Here is a 15,588-nt window from a genome sequence, read left to right as displayed (position 1 = left end):
GTTTCGCTTTCACAACGAAACACACAGCGTCTCTACAACATGGCGGTGGTGGCAACAATATGACAGCAAGAATAAAAGTTATGCCTTCTTTCTTTGTGTGAACATTTGGGCGGTGTTATGCAAATCGTCCCACATCATGACGTAGAGATGTGGGGGCATGTTTAAATGAGGCATTTTAGGAGGGCATAGATGCCCCTAACTTTTTTTAAAGAATATCTCTTTTGGTTTGAGACTTTAGTCTTTGCAACTTTATGGATCTTATCTATGCACGAACAGCTTGTAACACTCCAAAGAGAAAGGAAAACTTGTAATCACAACATATGACATGTCACCAATTCTAATGAGTCTGATTTCTATCAACAAGGCAGTTCCTGGTGATTAGGTGGATGGTATTTTAGGAATAAATAGTTGAAGAATTTAGACGGATAAGCTTGTGCAGTGTGATAATAAGAGATTGTTTGCATATGTGAGTGCTGTTCATTGCCAAGTGAAGCACACCCCTGCTGTAACTGAGTGAAGATCACAGTTCATTGCCCTGCAAATTCCACTATTAAATGCCAGACAGATTATTCTTCCAAATTTGGAACAACAAACCCACAAAACACCCTGATCAAAGAAACCTCCTGAAATATCTTGACAGAGGGATAGAGCCACAATAATCCATCAGTTTTTGTGGGATGACTCTTCCTCCCTATACTACTTTTGAGAGTTTACATTTCAGGGACCAGTGTAAGGATGACATTTAACTTATTTGCTTAAAATCACGTTTTGATGGAAATTTGTCATTAAAGGGATAGTTCACCCCACAAATTAAAATTCTGTCAACATTTACTCACCCATGAAGTTTCTTTCTTCTGCTGAGCACAATAGAAGATATTTTGAAGAATGTTGCTAACCAAACAGTTGATGGTAACCATGTTGACTTCTATATATGGGAAAATTGAAAAAAAATTGAAGTAAATGGCTACTGTCAACTGTTTGGTTAGCAACATTCTTCAAAATGCCTTCTTTTGTGCACAACAGAAGAAAAATGAAAATGTGGAGAGTGAGTAAATAATGACAGAATGTGGGTGAACTATCCCTTTAAACACCAAGGGGCAGTTTCCCAGACAGAGATTAAGCATAGTCCTAGACTCAAACTTTAAACCAGATTAACAGAAATATGCTTTCTATGTCATTGTTTCAAATAGTCTTAGACTTAGTCTAGTCCAGAATTTAAAGGGGTCATATGATGTGATTGAAATGTTTCCTTTCTCTTTGGAGTGTTACCAGCTCTCGGTGCATAAAGAGAGTTTTACTGTTTGCCCCTTGTCTTCCAGGCCAGCCCGTACCACCCCTTCAGCCCCTTGGTTATTTGATGTTCTACGCAAACACCGTTCTAAGCTTCATCTCTAATAGCTGACGACTTTGCCATGTTTTTCATTAATAAAATTAAAAACATCAGTGCACAATTTTCCACACCACAATCCATCAAGCACATCTCACCAGCAAACATACACTCATTCACATCCTTCTCTTCACTCTCTGAGGCTGAAGTCTCCAAACTCATCCTTTCTAATCATCCTACTACTTGTCCGCTTGATCCTATTCCATCTCGTCTCCTTCAAGCCATTTCTCCTGCAGTTGTACCTGCACTCACTCACATCATTAACACATCCCTTCATACAGGTGTTTTCCCCTCATCATTTAGACAGGCTCGTATAACTCAACTCCTTAAGAAACCCACCCTCAACCCATCTCTTTTAGAGAACTACAGACCAGTTTCCCTTTCCCTCAGGCTAGACTATTGCAACGCTCTCTTGGCAGGTCTTCCAGCCAATTCTATCAAACCTTTACAATTAATCCAGAACACGGCAGCAAGATTAATTTTTAATGAGCCGAAAAGAATACACGTCACACCTCTATTTATCAGTTTGCACTGACTACCAATAGCTGCTTGCATAAAATTCAAGGCATTGATGTTTGCATACAAAACCACCACTGGCTCTGCACCCCTTTACCTAAATTTATTACTTCAGACTTATGTGCCCTCTAGAAGCTTACGTTCTGCAAGTGAACATCGCTTGATTGTGCCATCCCAAAGAAGCACAAAGTCACTTTTACGTACTTTTAAATTAAATGTTCCCTCCTGGTGGAAAGACCTGCCCAACTCAATCTGAGCAGCTGAGTCCTTAGCCATCTTCAAGAATCAGCTTAAAACACATCTCTTCCATCTTTATTTGACCCTCTAACTTTAGCACTCACTATTCTAATTCTATTTAAAAAAACTAAAAACTAACTAGCTTTCTAATCTTTTTGTATTCTATCTGTTTTCTTTTCATTTATTATACAATTATAAAAAAAGACCTCTAACACTAGCTTGCTCTATTCTTTTTTCTATTCTATCTGTTTTCTTTTTATTTATTATATTATTTAAAAGCCCTTGCGTATACTGTGTTTAGGCTAACTGAGACTTGTTATAGCACTTATATATCATTGCTCTTTTGTTGTTTTTGATTGCTTCCATTGTCCTCATTTGTAAGGCGCTTTGGATAAAAGCGTCTGCTAAATGTAAATGTAATGTAAATGTAAAGAAGATCTGTAAAGTTGCAAATACTAAAGTCTCAAACCCAAAGAGATATTCTTTATAAAAGTTAAGAGTCAACCACGCCCCCCTAAAATGGCTTGTTCTAACATGTGTGGGAAGATTTGCATAACACTGCCAAAATGTTCACATAAAGAAAAAAGGCGTAACCTTTATTCTCACTGTTGCCGCCGGCGCCATGTTGTGGAGACGCTGTTTCATTGTGAAAGCGAAGCTACTTTGTTTGCCTTCAACAACAACTAATTGCAATAAATTACAAACAGATTTCTAATCTTTTCTTTTCTTTTATTCCACAGCTGATGTGTGCAGTTTATTTTGCTTGCTTTAAAAAGTTTCCTCTTGTTCAGTAAAGTTTTTTTTTTAATTTTCTACTGCCATTGTTTCCTTGGGTTTGCTTCTCAGTTCCATACAATTTCATTACATTTATAGGTAATCTTTCATGCTAATTCAGATTAGCACAATTGGTTTTAATCTGGTTTATTATAGCTCAGGACTCCATAGTCCAGTGTTAGTAATTTGTTCCTAATCTGTGTTTCAGAAAGCCATTTTTAAAACCATGATTAACTATTCTAGATTAAGCCTACTCCTGGCTTTATTTTAACCCTGTCTGGGAAACTGCCTCTTTATCCAGAATATTGCATGACATTGAGTGCCTATAAGTGACCTTGATTGCTTAATTAGAACATAACACAAATTATTATATAAAAAAGTTACAATGAACCTTAGATCATAAAAGATCATGGTAACTGCAATGTTTAAGAAAGCTCTAGGAGACTCCCTTTTTCCCCTGCTTAGTATGACTAAGATGATAGCACTCTGTGTTCTGGGAAATAAGTATTGCGCTCCATTGACTCACTTTTATGGGTTTCAAGATAACTGCTACATGAATCAGCAATTTGAGTAACTAGGAGATTAAAGCTAATCTTTTATAATGGTTTTGTTCTGAGATCCAATAATATATTCCTTCGTCCTTTCTCTTACAAAAGATGCATGTGTCTTTTTTGCACAAACCAAAACACTAGAAGATAAGATTAGAAAGAACAAGAAGGCCAGATTAGAAGATGTGCACCAAACATCTCTACGATTAATCAATCAGTAGAGGCAAAGGCAGGTTATCAGTCAGCCCAGGCATGAATCCAGCGCAGCACAAAGACCCTGCAGAACTGGTTTGGTATACTTTGCTTCCCCACTGGCACTTGGATGACAATGGAGACTGCTGTTATCTGGAGAGGACAAACTATCCCTCAAAAATGCCTTTGTCTCCTTTTTACAGCACAGAGGACAGACTCACCAGAATCTGCAATGATATTGAGAAGACTTAAAAGATCAACTTAATGTGTTAAAACAGCTGATGATCAGTAGCTCACAAGCTGTTGACCATAGTAGTGCTTGCCAATGCTTGCATCACTATTCATATTGCTTTTGTTAAGGTTTTTAAGTGCACTATACATTTTTTCAGGTGATCAGACTTTCAGTTTTCACTCACACTAAAGGAAAGACCTGAGACATTATTGGGATATCAGGAGGGTATAAATTAATTAGTGATTTTTGATGTCTCAGTTTACAGTCTGTATCCACCTGGATTCCTTTGTTGTGTTGCATGTGTGACAAAGATAACATTTACATTACACATGTGTCCCAAGTACACAATGTTCAGAATTTTCTGGAGCATAACAGAACAGCCTTAACCCTGTAGAGCCAGAGATGAAATATGAAATAATAGTCAGAAAAAAAATCAACAATCTGTTGAACCTTTAGAGAGAGAGATTTTTTTATATGTTTATGATTTTTGAATTATGATCAAAAACAGGTCCTTCTCAAAAAATTAGCATATTGTGAAAAAGTTCATTATTTTCCTTTCATATATTTTAGATTCATTGCACACCAACTGAAATATTTCAGGTCTTTTATTGTTTTAATACTGATGATTTTGGCATACAGCTCATGAAAACCCAAAATTCCTATCTCAAAAAATTAGCATATTTCATCCGACCAATAAAAGAAAAGTGTTTTTAATACAAAAAAAAGTCAACCTTCAAATAATTATGTTCAGTTATGCACTCAATACTTGGTCGGGAATCCTTTTGCAGAAATGACTGCTTCAATGCGGCGTGGCATGGAGGCAATCAGCCTGTGGCACTGCTGAGGTGTTATGGAGGCCCAGGATGCTTCGATAGCGGCCTTAAGCTCATCCAGAGTGTTGGGTCTTGCGTCTCTCAACTTTCTCTTCACAATATCCCACAGATTCTCTATGGGGTTCAGGTCAGGAGAGTTGGCAGGCCAGTTGAGCACAGTAATACCATGGTCAGTAAACCATTTACCAGTGGTTTTGGCACTGTGAGCAGGTGCCAGGTCGTGCTGAAAAACAAAATCTTCATCTCCATAAAGCTTTTCAGCAGATGGAAGCATGAAGTGCTCCAAAATCTCCTGATAGCTAGCTGCATTGACCCTGCCCTTGATAAAAACACAGTGGACCAACACCAGCAGCTGACATGGCACCCCAGACCATCACTGACTGTGGGTACTTGACACTGGACTTCAGGCATTTTGGCATTTCCTTCTCCCCAGTCTTCCTCCAGACTCTGGCACCTTGATTTCTGAATGACATGCAAAATTTGCTTTCATCCGAAAAAAGTACTTTGGACCACTGAGCAACAGTCCAGTGCTGCTTCTCTGTAGCCCAGGTCAGGCGCTTCTGCCGCTGTTTCTGGTTCAAAAGCACACGCCTGTGCACGGTGGCTCTGGATGTTTCTACTCCAGACTCAGTCCACTGCTTCCGCAGGTCCCCCAAGGTCTGGAATCGGTCCTTCTCCACAATCTTCCTCAGGGTCCGGTCACCTCTTCTCGTTGTGCAGCATTTTTGCCACACTTTTTCCTTCCCACAGACTTCCCACTGAGGTGCCTTGATACAGCACTCTGGGAACAGCCTATTCGTTCAGAAATTTCTTTCTGTGTCTTACCCTCTCGCTTGAGGGTGTCAATGATGGCCTTCTGGACAGCAGTCAGGTCGGCAGTCTTACCCATGATTGCGGTTTTGAGTAATGAACCAGGCTGGGAGTTTTTAAAAGCCTCAGGAATCTTTTGCAGGTGTTTAGAGTTAATTAGTTGATTCAGATGATTAGGTTAATAGCTCGTTTAGAGAACCTTTTCATGATATGCTAATTTTTGAGATAGGAATTCTGGGTTTTCATGAGCTGTATGCCAAAATCATCAGTATTAAAACAATAAAAGACCTGAAATATTTCAGTTGGTGTGCAATGAATCTAAAATATATGAAAGTTTAATTTTTATCATTACATTATGGAAAATAATGAACTTTTTCACAATATGCTAATTTTTTGAGAAGGACCTGTATAGTCAAGGTTAGAGGCTGTCGCTTTAGCATGACATGACATTTCTTGTTGATTTCATTAAACAACAGCTAGGCTACATCTTACATATATTAAGAACATAAAACTATCGTTTACATAAAAGAACAAAGGTAAGCACATTTTCAAACCGCTGTGAATTTTAACTATTTGAAAAGCATCACTCAGCTATTTTCCACACTTCTGTTAAGGAAGAGAAAGCGAAGCACGGTCGCAGCTGCCCCTCCCCCTCTTCACCGCTCACCAAATTAAATACCCGCAAACTTGCATACCCCGCCCCTAATTAGGCTCGTAACATTGCACGCAAGGAGGTGCTCGGGCGTCGTCGAACCGCCCCTTTTCACCGTTCAGCCAATAAAAGAGTTGGCCAAATTTGCATATACTTCCTCTAAGTAAGCGTCTAGTCAAACAGAGAAACGGTTGCGCCGTTTCTGCGTTTTAGGCCCGTGTTGAACCTGACGCACACTCGTTGGTGTGCTGATGAAGTTTTGAAAAGTTCTTTTCTCAGAAATTTAAATCGAAAAAAAAAAACATTTTTGAATAAGTTACTCTTATACGTAGGTGTAAAGTTATTTTAACAATGGACGATCAGATGGAAATAAGCTCCACGACACCCTCACATGGCTTTCAGCATGATGACGACGAAGAAGAATACAGCGCAGACAAATACGAGAACTCGCTGATGGATAACGAAGCTGATTTAATGGAACGAGAGGCAGATGCTAAAGATCCAGACGGCGACAGTATCTTAGATCTGGTCGGAGGAGCGGAAGATGCGCTGGAGAGGCACAGGTCCACACTGCCACGTACCGAAGAACCTCCTCTGCTGGACTTCACAGATCCAGAACCAGCATCCACCTCTAAACCAGAGCCAGAAGCTGTCAAACCAGCACCGACCAGTGCGTCTGGAGGTGCAACAGCAAAACCGACCAAATCAGAAGAAAAAGAAGAGAAACCTTCAGTCACACCATCCAAATCGAAATCTTGTTGTTCATGTAAGTACACTATCTATATGTAATTTATGCTGTAAGTGTTATAACAAACTAAAATAAGCGTAATAAACTTTTTTTTTTTTTTTTTTATCCACCACTTTACACCAGGAACAACTGACATGTCGTCAGATCCGTTTGAATTATTCATATTACATGTATTAATCAAGACTGACTGGCTGTTAACCTACTTTTTCTATTGCACACATTTGTCCTAATCTTACCTCAACGTGTTTTTAACTGATGCTTATACAGCCAAAAAAGGTTTTGTGAACAGGTTACAAGTTTTTATAAATGCCATGTAACACGTGATTTAAGAAAGGTTTTTTTTTTTTTTGGTTTCAACTTCGTTCCTGCGCACTTTGATGAACAGCATTAATATGAAACTCTGATCATTGGTTACTTTTCAAATATTTCAACGTCGTCTTGATCCATCCCTTTATCGCCATCGTGAGGAACAAGTGTGTTACAGACAGGAAAAACAAACCCGCCAAATTGTCGATTTATTTCTATTAATATTTCTATTATTTTTTTTTAAAAAACTTTTTTCTTTATGTTTCTATTTCTCTTTATCTCGGCTTCACATACGTAATGTGCCCCTCCCTATTGTAAATACAGGCTGGACAAAAGTCAGTTTAGTTAGCTGACCGAGTTTAGTGTCATTGACCTTGAGGAAAACGACCCATAAATCATCTGCATACTTCAATGAAAGCCTGTCGTAATCATTACATCCTAAATGACAGATTGAGTCTGAAGTTCAGTTTGATTTCATTTCCAGTTAGTGTTTTTAGTGCTTCAACTTGAAATGATTTTGATCAGGTCCTAAGGCAACATTTGTAGAGCATGTTGTGCTAAAACCTCATGTTACTAGTACACTGCGTTCAGCGCCGTTGAATGTGGTCAGCTGACCGCAGCAGTGCTGGCCTTTGCAGAACATGACCAGGCAGTTCTGATAGGAGAGCCCTAGCGTCTCTCTCTAGCCTTCAGTCCTGTCCTGCCCCAGCCAGAGACTCGTGCCTCCTTCCTCACCCCTCACCTCTTCTGCAGACTGGAATGTATGACGATGCACACCAATGCAGATAACACCACTTCCATGACAACCTCAGAGATGGAGATAAAGCACTGGAAAGAACAGGGTACATGCTTGTTTTGCCCTAAAAAGCCTGAAAATGGATTGAAAAGACTTGCTTGCTTTGTCCATAAGTGTTATTAGGTAAAGCTTTGAGTAAGTTCGGTTTTGAGGTTTTGCTTGCAAAGGTGCTTGTGGGAGAGAATGTTCTAGTTGTGCTGCGTGAGGTCAGGGCTGTCTTGATTACAAAGCATATTACAACAGCAAGCATGTATCCCTCTGCTAGAGAATTCTCTTGGCAAACTGCCGGTTTTCTGCACAGAATGTTGAACTGACTGCATAATCTGAATTCCGTGCATTTTTGAAAAGTTAACGAAAATGTGATGCAGTGTGTCAAAGTCATTCATAGCTAATTGAGTAGTCATTGCAACATGAGGAGCTTTAAGCAACAATTTGTTTATAATAATATTTTTTTGTTTGTGTTGGCATCAAGCACTTTGTCGTTGTGTTGTAGCTATTCTCAGATTCTTGGAAGGGGAGGCAATGCTCTTTAAATTGTTTATGCACGTTGGCACTTATTGTGGCAATGAAATCAAGCTGGGAGCATGGAATGAAGGGTGACGTCTGATCTAAACTTTTGTGAACCCTGAATGCTGGCTTACGGAAGGGTTTCCTGGATAGACACCTGCAGTGTCCCTGGCTGTACGAGAGGGTGAGATGTGGTCATTTTGAGTTTAGATTTGACATTTTGCCTCCCATGAGTTCCAAATGAATTATGCAAATTTTATTCAGTTTTAGGGAAAAGTTATAAAATAACTGGTTATCGGGGGTTTTTAACCTAAGGAGGCTAATATGTTTATTCTAGATATTTCTGCTGCTGTGACAGTTAATGTTTAATATTTAATCTGTTCAAAGGTTTGCAGTCGGAAAGAAAAAATAATATTCTACATTTGTTCAGAAAATAACATTAAATTTGATCAAATGTGACAAGGACAGTACTTTTTATTTCAAATAAATGTTCTTTTGAATTTTCTATTCATCAATGAATCCTGGGAAAAATAAGTATCACTGTTTCTACAAAAAGCACAACTTTTTGTTATCATTGATAAGAATAAGAAATGTTTCTTGAGCACCAAATCATCATATTAGAATGACTCTTGACGGATCATGTGACAGACTGCAGTAATGATGCTGAAAATTCAGCTTTGATCACAGGAATAAATTACATTTTTAAAATATATTAAAATAGAAAACCGGTATTTTAAATGCTAATAATACTAAGCAATAATAACTTTTTAATCAAATAAATACTGAGACTTCTTTCAATAGCATTAAAAAAATAGATTTTTCTTTAGTTAAAACAGAGTCAGCTTTATTTTCTAATAAATGTCACTGTCACCGATATTTTTATTATTATTTGAGCAAACACTGAGAGTGACTGAGAGTTGGAAGACTTTTATTTTGAAGCAAATCCGTTCGTTCGTTCGATCGGAACTGCCATCAAATTCGACCGGAACTGCCGTTTGTCATTGGTGCGGCGTGCTTTCTGTGTGTTCTTGGCCCTGGCTGTCCGTTCGCAGATGAGCGAGATGGATTCCAAACAAGGTTAGTTAGTGAGTTAGACCGTTAAACGCTCTGTAATCGCGCCCCTCCTCCATGCGTCACATTTGATTTATGCGAATTTACACTTCAATTTGTGTTTACGCGTATTGTCGATGATTTAGAAAGGAATCATGCGGATAAAATGCCCTTTTTATTGAGGGGGGTCTTGATAAAGCCGAAGTACATACTGTATTTTCAGGCGTGCATTATAACACTACACATTAATATTAATATTTATGAGCAGATACGAATGCTTTATACTTTTATCTTCGAAAATGTGACGCATTAATACTTTGTGAACGAGTCTGTTTCGATAAGCTTATGCAACGGTCTGCTGGCGAGGGTACAAGAGGAAGGGCAGCGTGAACGAACACAAGTGCTTCTGAGTTATTGATTAAATGCATTGGCTTTTTGGGTGTATGATGTCTGTCTTTAGAAATGCAGTGAGAGAAGATGACGCATGCTGGTTTGCCGTGAACTCTGATCAGATATATTGGCACATATTGTAGATTAGGTTTAATTATTGAAGGGTCTTTGACTGACTGTGAGGTTTCTGTCCTATTTTTATCCTCCCTCAGCACGAACAGACTAGGTTTGCTGTAAAGTCAGAATTCAACATGATCTGTGAAACCGTGCATGAGTGTGTGCATGAGTTTTTTCTTTTTCTGAATGGAGTTTTTTTTTTTGTTCAGTGTGGTCACATAATTTGCATATTAAAATTATCTGTTCCATATCCTCTTCTGGGAAGCCACTGTTCTTCAACTACTTAAAAACTGATCATGTTTACTTGCACATCATTTTCTGATTAAGATCTGTATCCTGTCTAAGCCTTTAACACCAAAAAAAAAAAAACCCAAACCTGTTTAAATACTTGACAGCTATTGAAACATTCCTGCATTTGTGCAATCAACATATTTCGAAATAAACTTTTAAAGAAGGCCAGGTGTTCATAAACCTTTATTTTGGCTGATCAATTGATTAATATTGGTAATTTTGAGATTCTGAAATGACTGAACTATGTAAACTGTATGAAACCAAAAGTCGGTTTATATTTCCGCTTACAAAGAAAGAGTAGGCTATAATGAATGGAAATTGAAATTACTGTACTGTTTATAAAATAAATACATTATTATAATATAAGAGTTTAATAATAAGTGTTTAAATTCAGAAATGTTGTAGATATTAAGTAATATTTTAAGAAGTTTTGTGTGTATGTATGTGTGTATATTATATATAAATTATTATAACATAGCACATATTTTGAATATATAAAGTGTTTTTTTTTTTTTTTTTTTTTTTTTTTCGAAATTGCTTAAAACATTTAAGCAATATTTAAAATGTGTGCACATAAAATATATATTTTTACAGAATTGCTGAATTTAAACACTTTTGAGCAATTTTTTATTTCAATGTGATTTAAATTTTGATGATTTTTTTTTGAAGCATTATAAATATTACAAATGTATTATTGAAACACATTACAAAGACGGTGAATTCTGTAGTACTGAATAGTGTAGTTAGACTGTTAAACAGTTTTTATAATTTTATTCATTCATTCATTTGTTTTTTTTTTTTAACCAATTATGTGCTCAATTTTTTTTTGGGCGGGACTTAAATGGTGGCTCGAAGATGCACTGGATTCACTGATCATGCCGCCCACCCCCCCCCCCCCCAACATTATAATAACTGTCGATGACGCAGCGGAGCAAATATGTATGGCTTTGTAAATCTTGGGACTTCCGTTCAGTCTGTAGCGATATTTGACAGTTAAGAGGCGGCAGCTTTCCTGTGAGTGGGCGTGGTTTCAGCACAGACAGCGCACACGCCCCATTTTTTTGTGGGTAGTTTTTTAAGCTATTTGATGATATGTTTTTGTATATTTTTTTATTTGATTTGGGTAATTTTTTTTTTATCATTCAAATTTGGCTGAGTGGTACATTTTTCTGTGGTGTGACAAACTCAGAACACATACTTACTATAGACTTTACAAAGACTTAAAAATGTAAAAATATTGTTTATTATTTATGTGTGTTTGTTCTTTGTTTTTACAAAATTGTTGAATGCAAGCATTCTAATATAGCAATATTCTTTATATATATATATATATATATATATATATATATGTATGTATGTAAATAAAATATAAAATGAAAAATAAAAAAAATTATATGCTATAGTTGTTCTTAGTAATTCTGCACAGTAATTTAAGTCAGTAACTCTCAATTACACACTGTTGACTGTTAACATGCCCATGTGCATGTAAAAAGTGTTCACTCCTTTAAAGCAGAAAGTTGCATCATCTGACTGTTTGGGGCTGACGTAACTCTTCCTTTCTGTCACAGTGGTGGACCTGCTGTATTGGCGAGATCTGCAGAGGACGGGGGTGGTGTTTGGAGCCAGTCTGTTCCTGCTGCTGTCCCTCAGCGTGTGCAGTATTATCAGCGTGATCTCTTACGTGGCCCTCGCCCTGCTGTCTGTCACCATCTCCTTCAGGATATACAAAGGCATTTTACAAGCTGTTCAGAAGTCAGAGGATGGACACCCCTTCAAGTGAGGACCCACACATGTTGCGCACACATTGTTGTGGCATCAGTCTCGTGTATTTCCACACCATGTTTAGTTCACTTTGCATTGCCTTGAGTGTGAAACTGTTAGGATAATCCTGCTTTGATCAGTTTGTGTTCCAGTTTCGGTAAGGAGGCAGATCTGTGGAGCTCAGCTTCTGGGCTTACATGAGGTGCTTATGTTTGAACTACACGCTGTTGGTTTTGATTCCCTGCCAAAATTTTAAGCCTCGCTTGTGAAACAGAAGTGGAATGGCAAAAGTCCAACCACTTAAATATTCAAAAACATCATAAAGTTGTTTTGAAAGTAAAGTGGTTGCAAAGTCTTTTGTATCTCTCGGAAAGCCTGTTTCAGCTGCTTCAGTTCGAACGCTAGGCTCTGTTCCAAAACTAGTGAGCTGGTTTGCTGTCTACTGCATAGTCAGCTACCTTCAAAGGCAACATCCTACTTGAAAGGAAACCTCAAGTCGTAGATTTGAAACCGTCTACATTTCCTGCAGCTTCTTTCTCCACACAAATGGTGCTTCTTAAGCAAAACATGTTTTGTTAGCATGTTTATTTATATAATAAAATGTATAGCTAATTTTTGTTTAATGCATAACAGTACAAATCGGATTGTACATGATTCACATTTTTATAGCTTTTTTTGTAAATGACTAAGAGAGAATTATTTACAATCATGTTCACTGCAGGAAGATAACGGTAATGAACAGCAGTTTGTATTTAAATGTTGGTATGAATATAACCACTAGACAAGGCTAACTAAAAAGTTGCTAAAGGCAAAATTGTGACATGATTAGTGTTATAGTGAAATTTCATTGTTTTGCTCTAGTGGTGGGAGAAACAAAGCTTTTTGAAACTTTGATTGAATTGAACAAGTTGCGTAGCAGAACGATGAATGTGTAAATGCAATAAACACAGGCCAAACATTCCTAAAAGTAGCTTTGACAAACCAATTGCAAATGATTTATTGAAAGTGTAATCTATTAAATGCAATGAACAAATCATTTAATGTCTCTAAATATGAAGTGTCTGTATAATATGTTAATGTTAAGCTGTAGGGCTTGTTTTGTTTGTTGGATAACTTGGATAGTCAAGCCAATAAGAGTTTATTAACTGCTACACTTCCTTTCTATTGTACAAATGTCATTAAAAATGTCTACAGATGTGTAACACTGATCTGAGATCAGGTAAAATAAAAAATATATATATAGACACTGGTTCATGGTTCCAGAGATTGCTCTCTCACAGCGAACCATTGAAATTTTTAAATGAAATATTGAAATGATGCAATTAAGCCTTGATTACTTGTTTGCTAAATCATGGGACTTTGGCAGTTTGATACATGCTTGATCACAGGTTTCCAAGTTTGTCGAAGCAGTGTTTCAGAAGCGCCCATCACTAGTTGCTAACTCTCACGTTAAATGCTCTTGCTCTTTTGTACAGGATGTATCTGGATAAAGATTTCGGGATCTCTTCAGAGTTGGCTCATAAGTACGGTGACACGGCTCTGGCGCACTTCAACTCTTTGATTAAGGAGCTGCGACGACTCTTCCTGGTGGAGGATCTGGTGGACTCGCTCAAGGTTGGTTCTTCCAGGAGACCAGAGGAAATGAAATCCTGATTGTGTTCTTTCAGCTTAGGCTCTTTTATTTGATTTGGGGCTCCATAGATGCTCTCAGGGTGAAGATTGGAAAATAAATCTGGTTGTCTTGATGTTTTTCATGAGCTTGGTGAACAATAAGGGCCATTTATGCTCTATAGTTTAAGATAAATTTGATTTAAAAAAAAAAAAAAAAAAAAAAAAAAAACACACACACACTTTTTTTCTGAGCTAGAAATTGTCCTCCAGTGTCTAAAATGAGGAACTCAATACACATGTATATGAAAACTGTTCCACTCGTGATAGGTTTGATTAACGTACACATTTATATTATAGTCCGGTCAATCTTCTGATATTTTAAGATTATCAAACTTTCTTGGCCGACATCCATTTAATTCCTTAATTCACATATCTGTTCTCCTTTTCAGTTTTATTTTATTTTATTTTTAAGAAATAAATGTATTTTATTCCACAAGGATGCATTAAAATGAACAGTGACCGTTGAGACATTTATAATGTTATAAATGAGTCCCGTTTTAAATATATGCTATTCTTTTTTACTTTCTATTAATCAAAGAATCCTGAAAAAAGTTATTACAGTTTCCACAAAACAATAAGCAGAACAGTTTTTTTCAACATTGGTATTAGTAAGAAATGTTTCTTCACAAAATCAGCATATCAGCATTGCCATGACAGGAATAAATTATATTTTAACATATATTAATATAGAAAATAGTTATTTTAAATGGTGGTATTATTTTCACTGTTTCTGCGTTTAATTGTATTTTTGATTAATTAAATGCAACCTTGAGAAGACTGATAAGACTTCTTTCAAAAACTTTGAATAACCTTACGTTCTCCAAACTTCAGCTAACGTTACTTCCTGTTATCAACTGTATTCTCTCCCATAGCGTGTACTGATTTGTGTCCCCAGTGCATTGAATTCGAGACTTGGCCTCACGTGTGTTTTTGGTAGCCAAGGTTTGGGGTGTTTGGTCATGTGTTGCAGGAGCGGGTCATGAATGGCTCTACAAAGAAGCCTTTGTTGATCAGGCCGAAAGGATTTGGACTGCACTCTGACGGGATAGAAATGGTACCAAATAGCCAGCAACTCTTTTTATTGGAGGTGGCGGGGTTAAAGTATCAGCTGCGATACAGCATTGAGGAATTTAGTCATGTGATGCTCTCTGTTTTAGATGGCGTCACATGACAAGGTTTGCTGCGAGGCTGAATGATCTTGAATGAATATGTGGACTACACTTTCCACCTCCCTACACGTTGTTGCTTAAATGCCCATGTTGCCATGCTGAGGGCATTCCAGTTCTGATGAGTGGGCCATTCAAAAAACAATGCATTTAAATAATATATAAAATAAATAGATTAATACACATTTAAAAATTTTTTAACTGATCTTACTTCTGAAAATTTATTCTGGCCCATAAGCCTTAAATTGTTGATAACAGCAGAACTAGAGGTCACAAGTCATCTGGTTTACAGCAGAACTAAATACATGTTTGGATCCTGGGATAAGCGCTTCTTAATCTCGCGAAGGAGTCGCCATGTTCTCAGCAGAGTTTGTGGTGTAATGGAAAAGCGCCAGTCACATTAATGTTAAATCAGCACCTCATGGCTTTTCTTGGCGCTGCATTAACCCACGACTCAAATGCAGGGGAGCCCAGTGGATGGAAGCATCCGTGTAAGGAGATTTAGTGCCCTGTGAAGGGGGCGGTGGTTATGGGCTGTGGATAGAGTTACAGCCAGACCCCGCTGCCCTTTCAGAGCTCTGGAGGTCTTCCGCAGCTGGACGGA

General features: G+C 37.5%; 1 protein-coding gene across 3 annotated transcripts in view; it reads left to right on the top strand.

Moving 5' to 3' along the window:
- The first annotated feature begins 6,336 nt into the window (after window positions 1-6,336).
- LOC109107723 (reticulon-1-A-like) overlaps window positions 6,337-15,588 on the top strand; it is a 20,676-nt gene continuing 11,424 nt past the window's right edge. The window contains exons 1-3 of one of the 3 annotated variants that reach the window (XM_042757666.1): window positions 6,337-6,947; window positions 11,955-12,162; window positions 13,623-13,761. In XM_042757666.1, the coding sequence (XP_042613600.1) occupies window positions 6,533-6,947; window positions 11,955-12,162; window positions 13,623-13,761 (762 nt within the window). In that variant the 5' untranslated portion in view covers window positions 6,337-6,532. Of the gene's footprint in view, window positions 6,948-7,919; window positions 8,078-9,480; window positions 9,616-11,954; window positions 12,163-13,622; window positions 13,762-15,588 lie in introns of those variants that run through there. The other 2 variants (XM_042757667.1, XM_042757669.1) reach the window with 2 other exon arrangements.

This window comes from Cyprinus carpio, chromosome A6 (genome assembly GCF_018340385.1).
Source record: "Cyprinus carpio isolate SPL01 chromosome A6, ASM1834038v1, whole genome shotgun sequence".
NCBI lineage: Eukaryota > Metazoa > Chordata > Actinopteri > Cypriniformes > Cyprinidae > Cyprinus > Cyprinus carpio.
The sequence above is the reverse complement of the archived record's forward strand: the minus strand, read 5'-3'. Positions and strand labels throughout refer to the sequence as shown.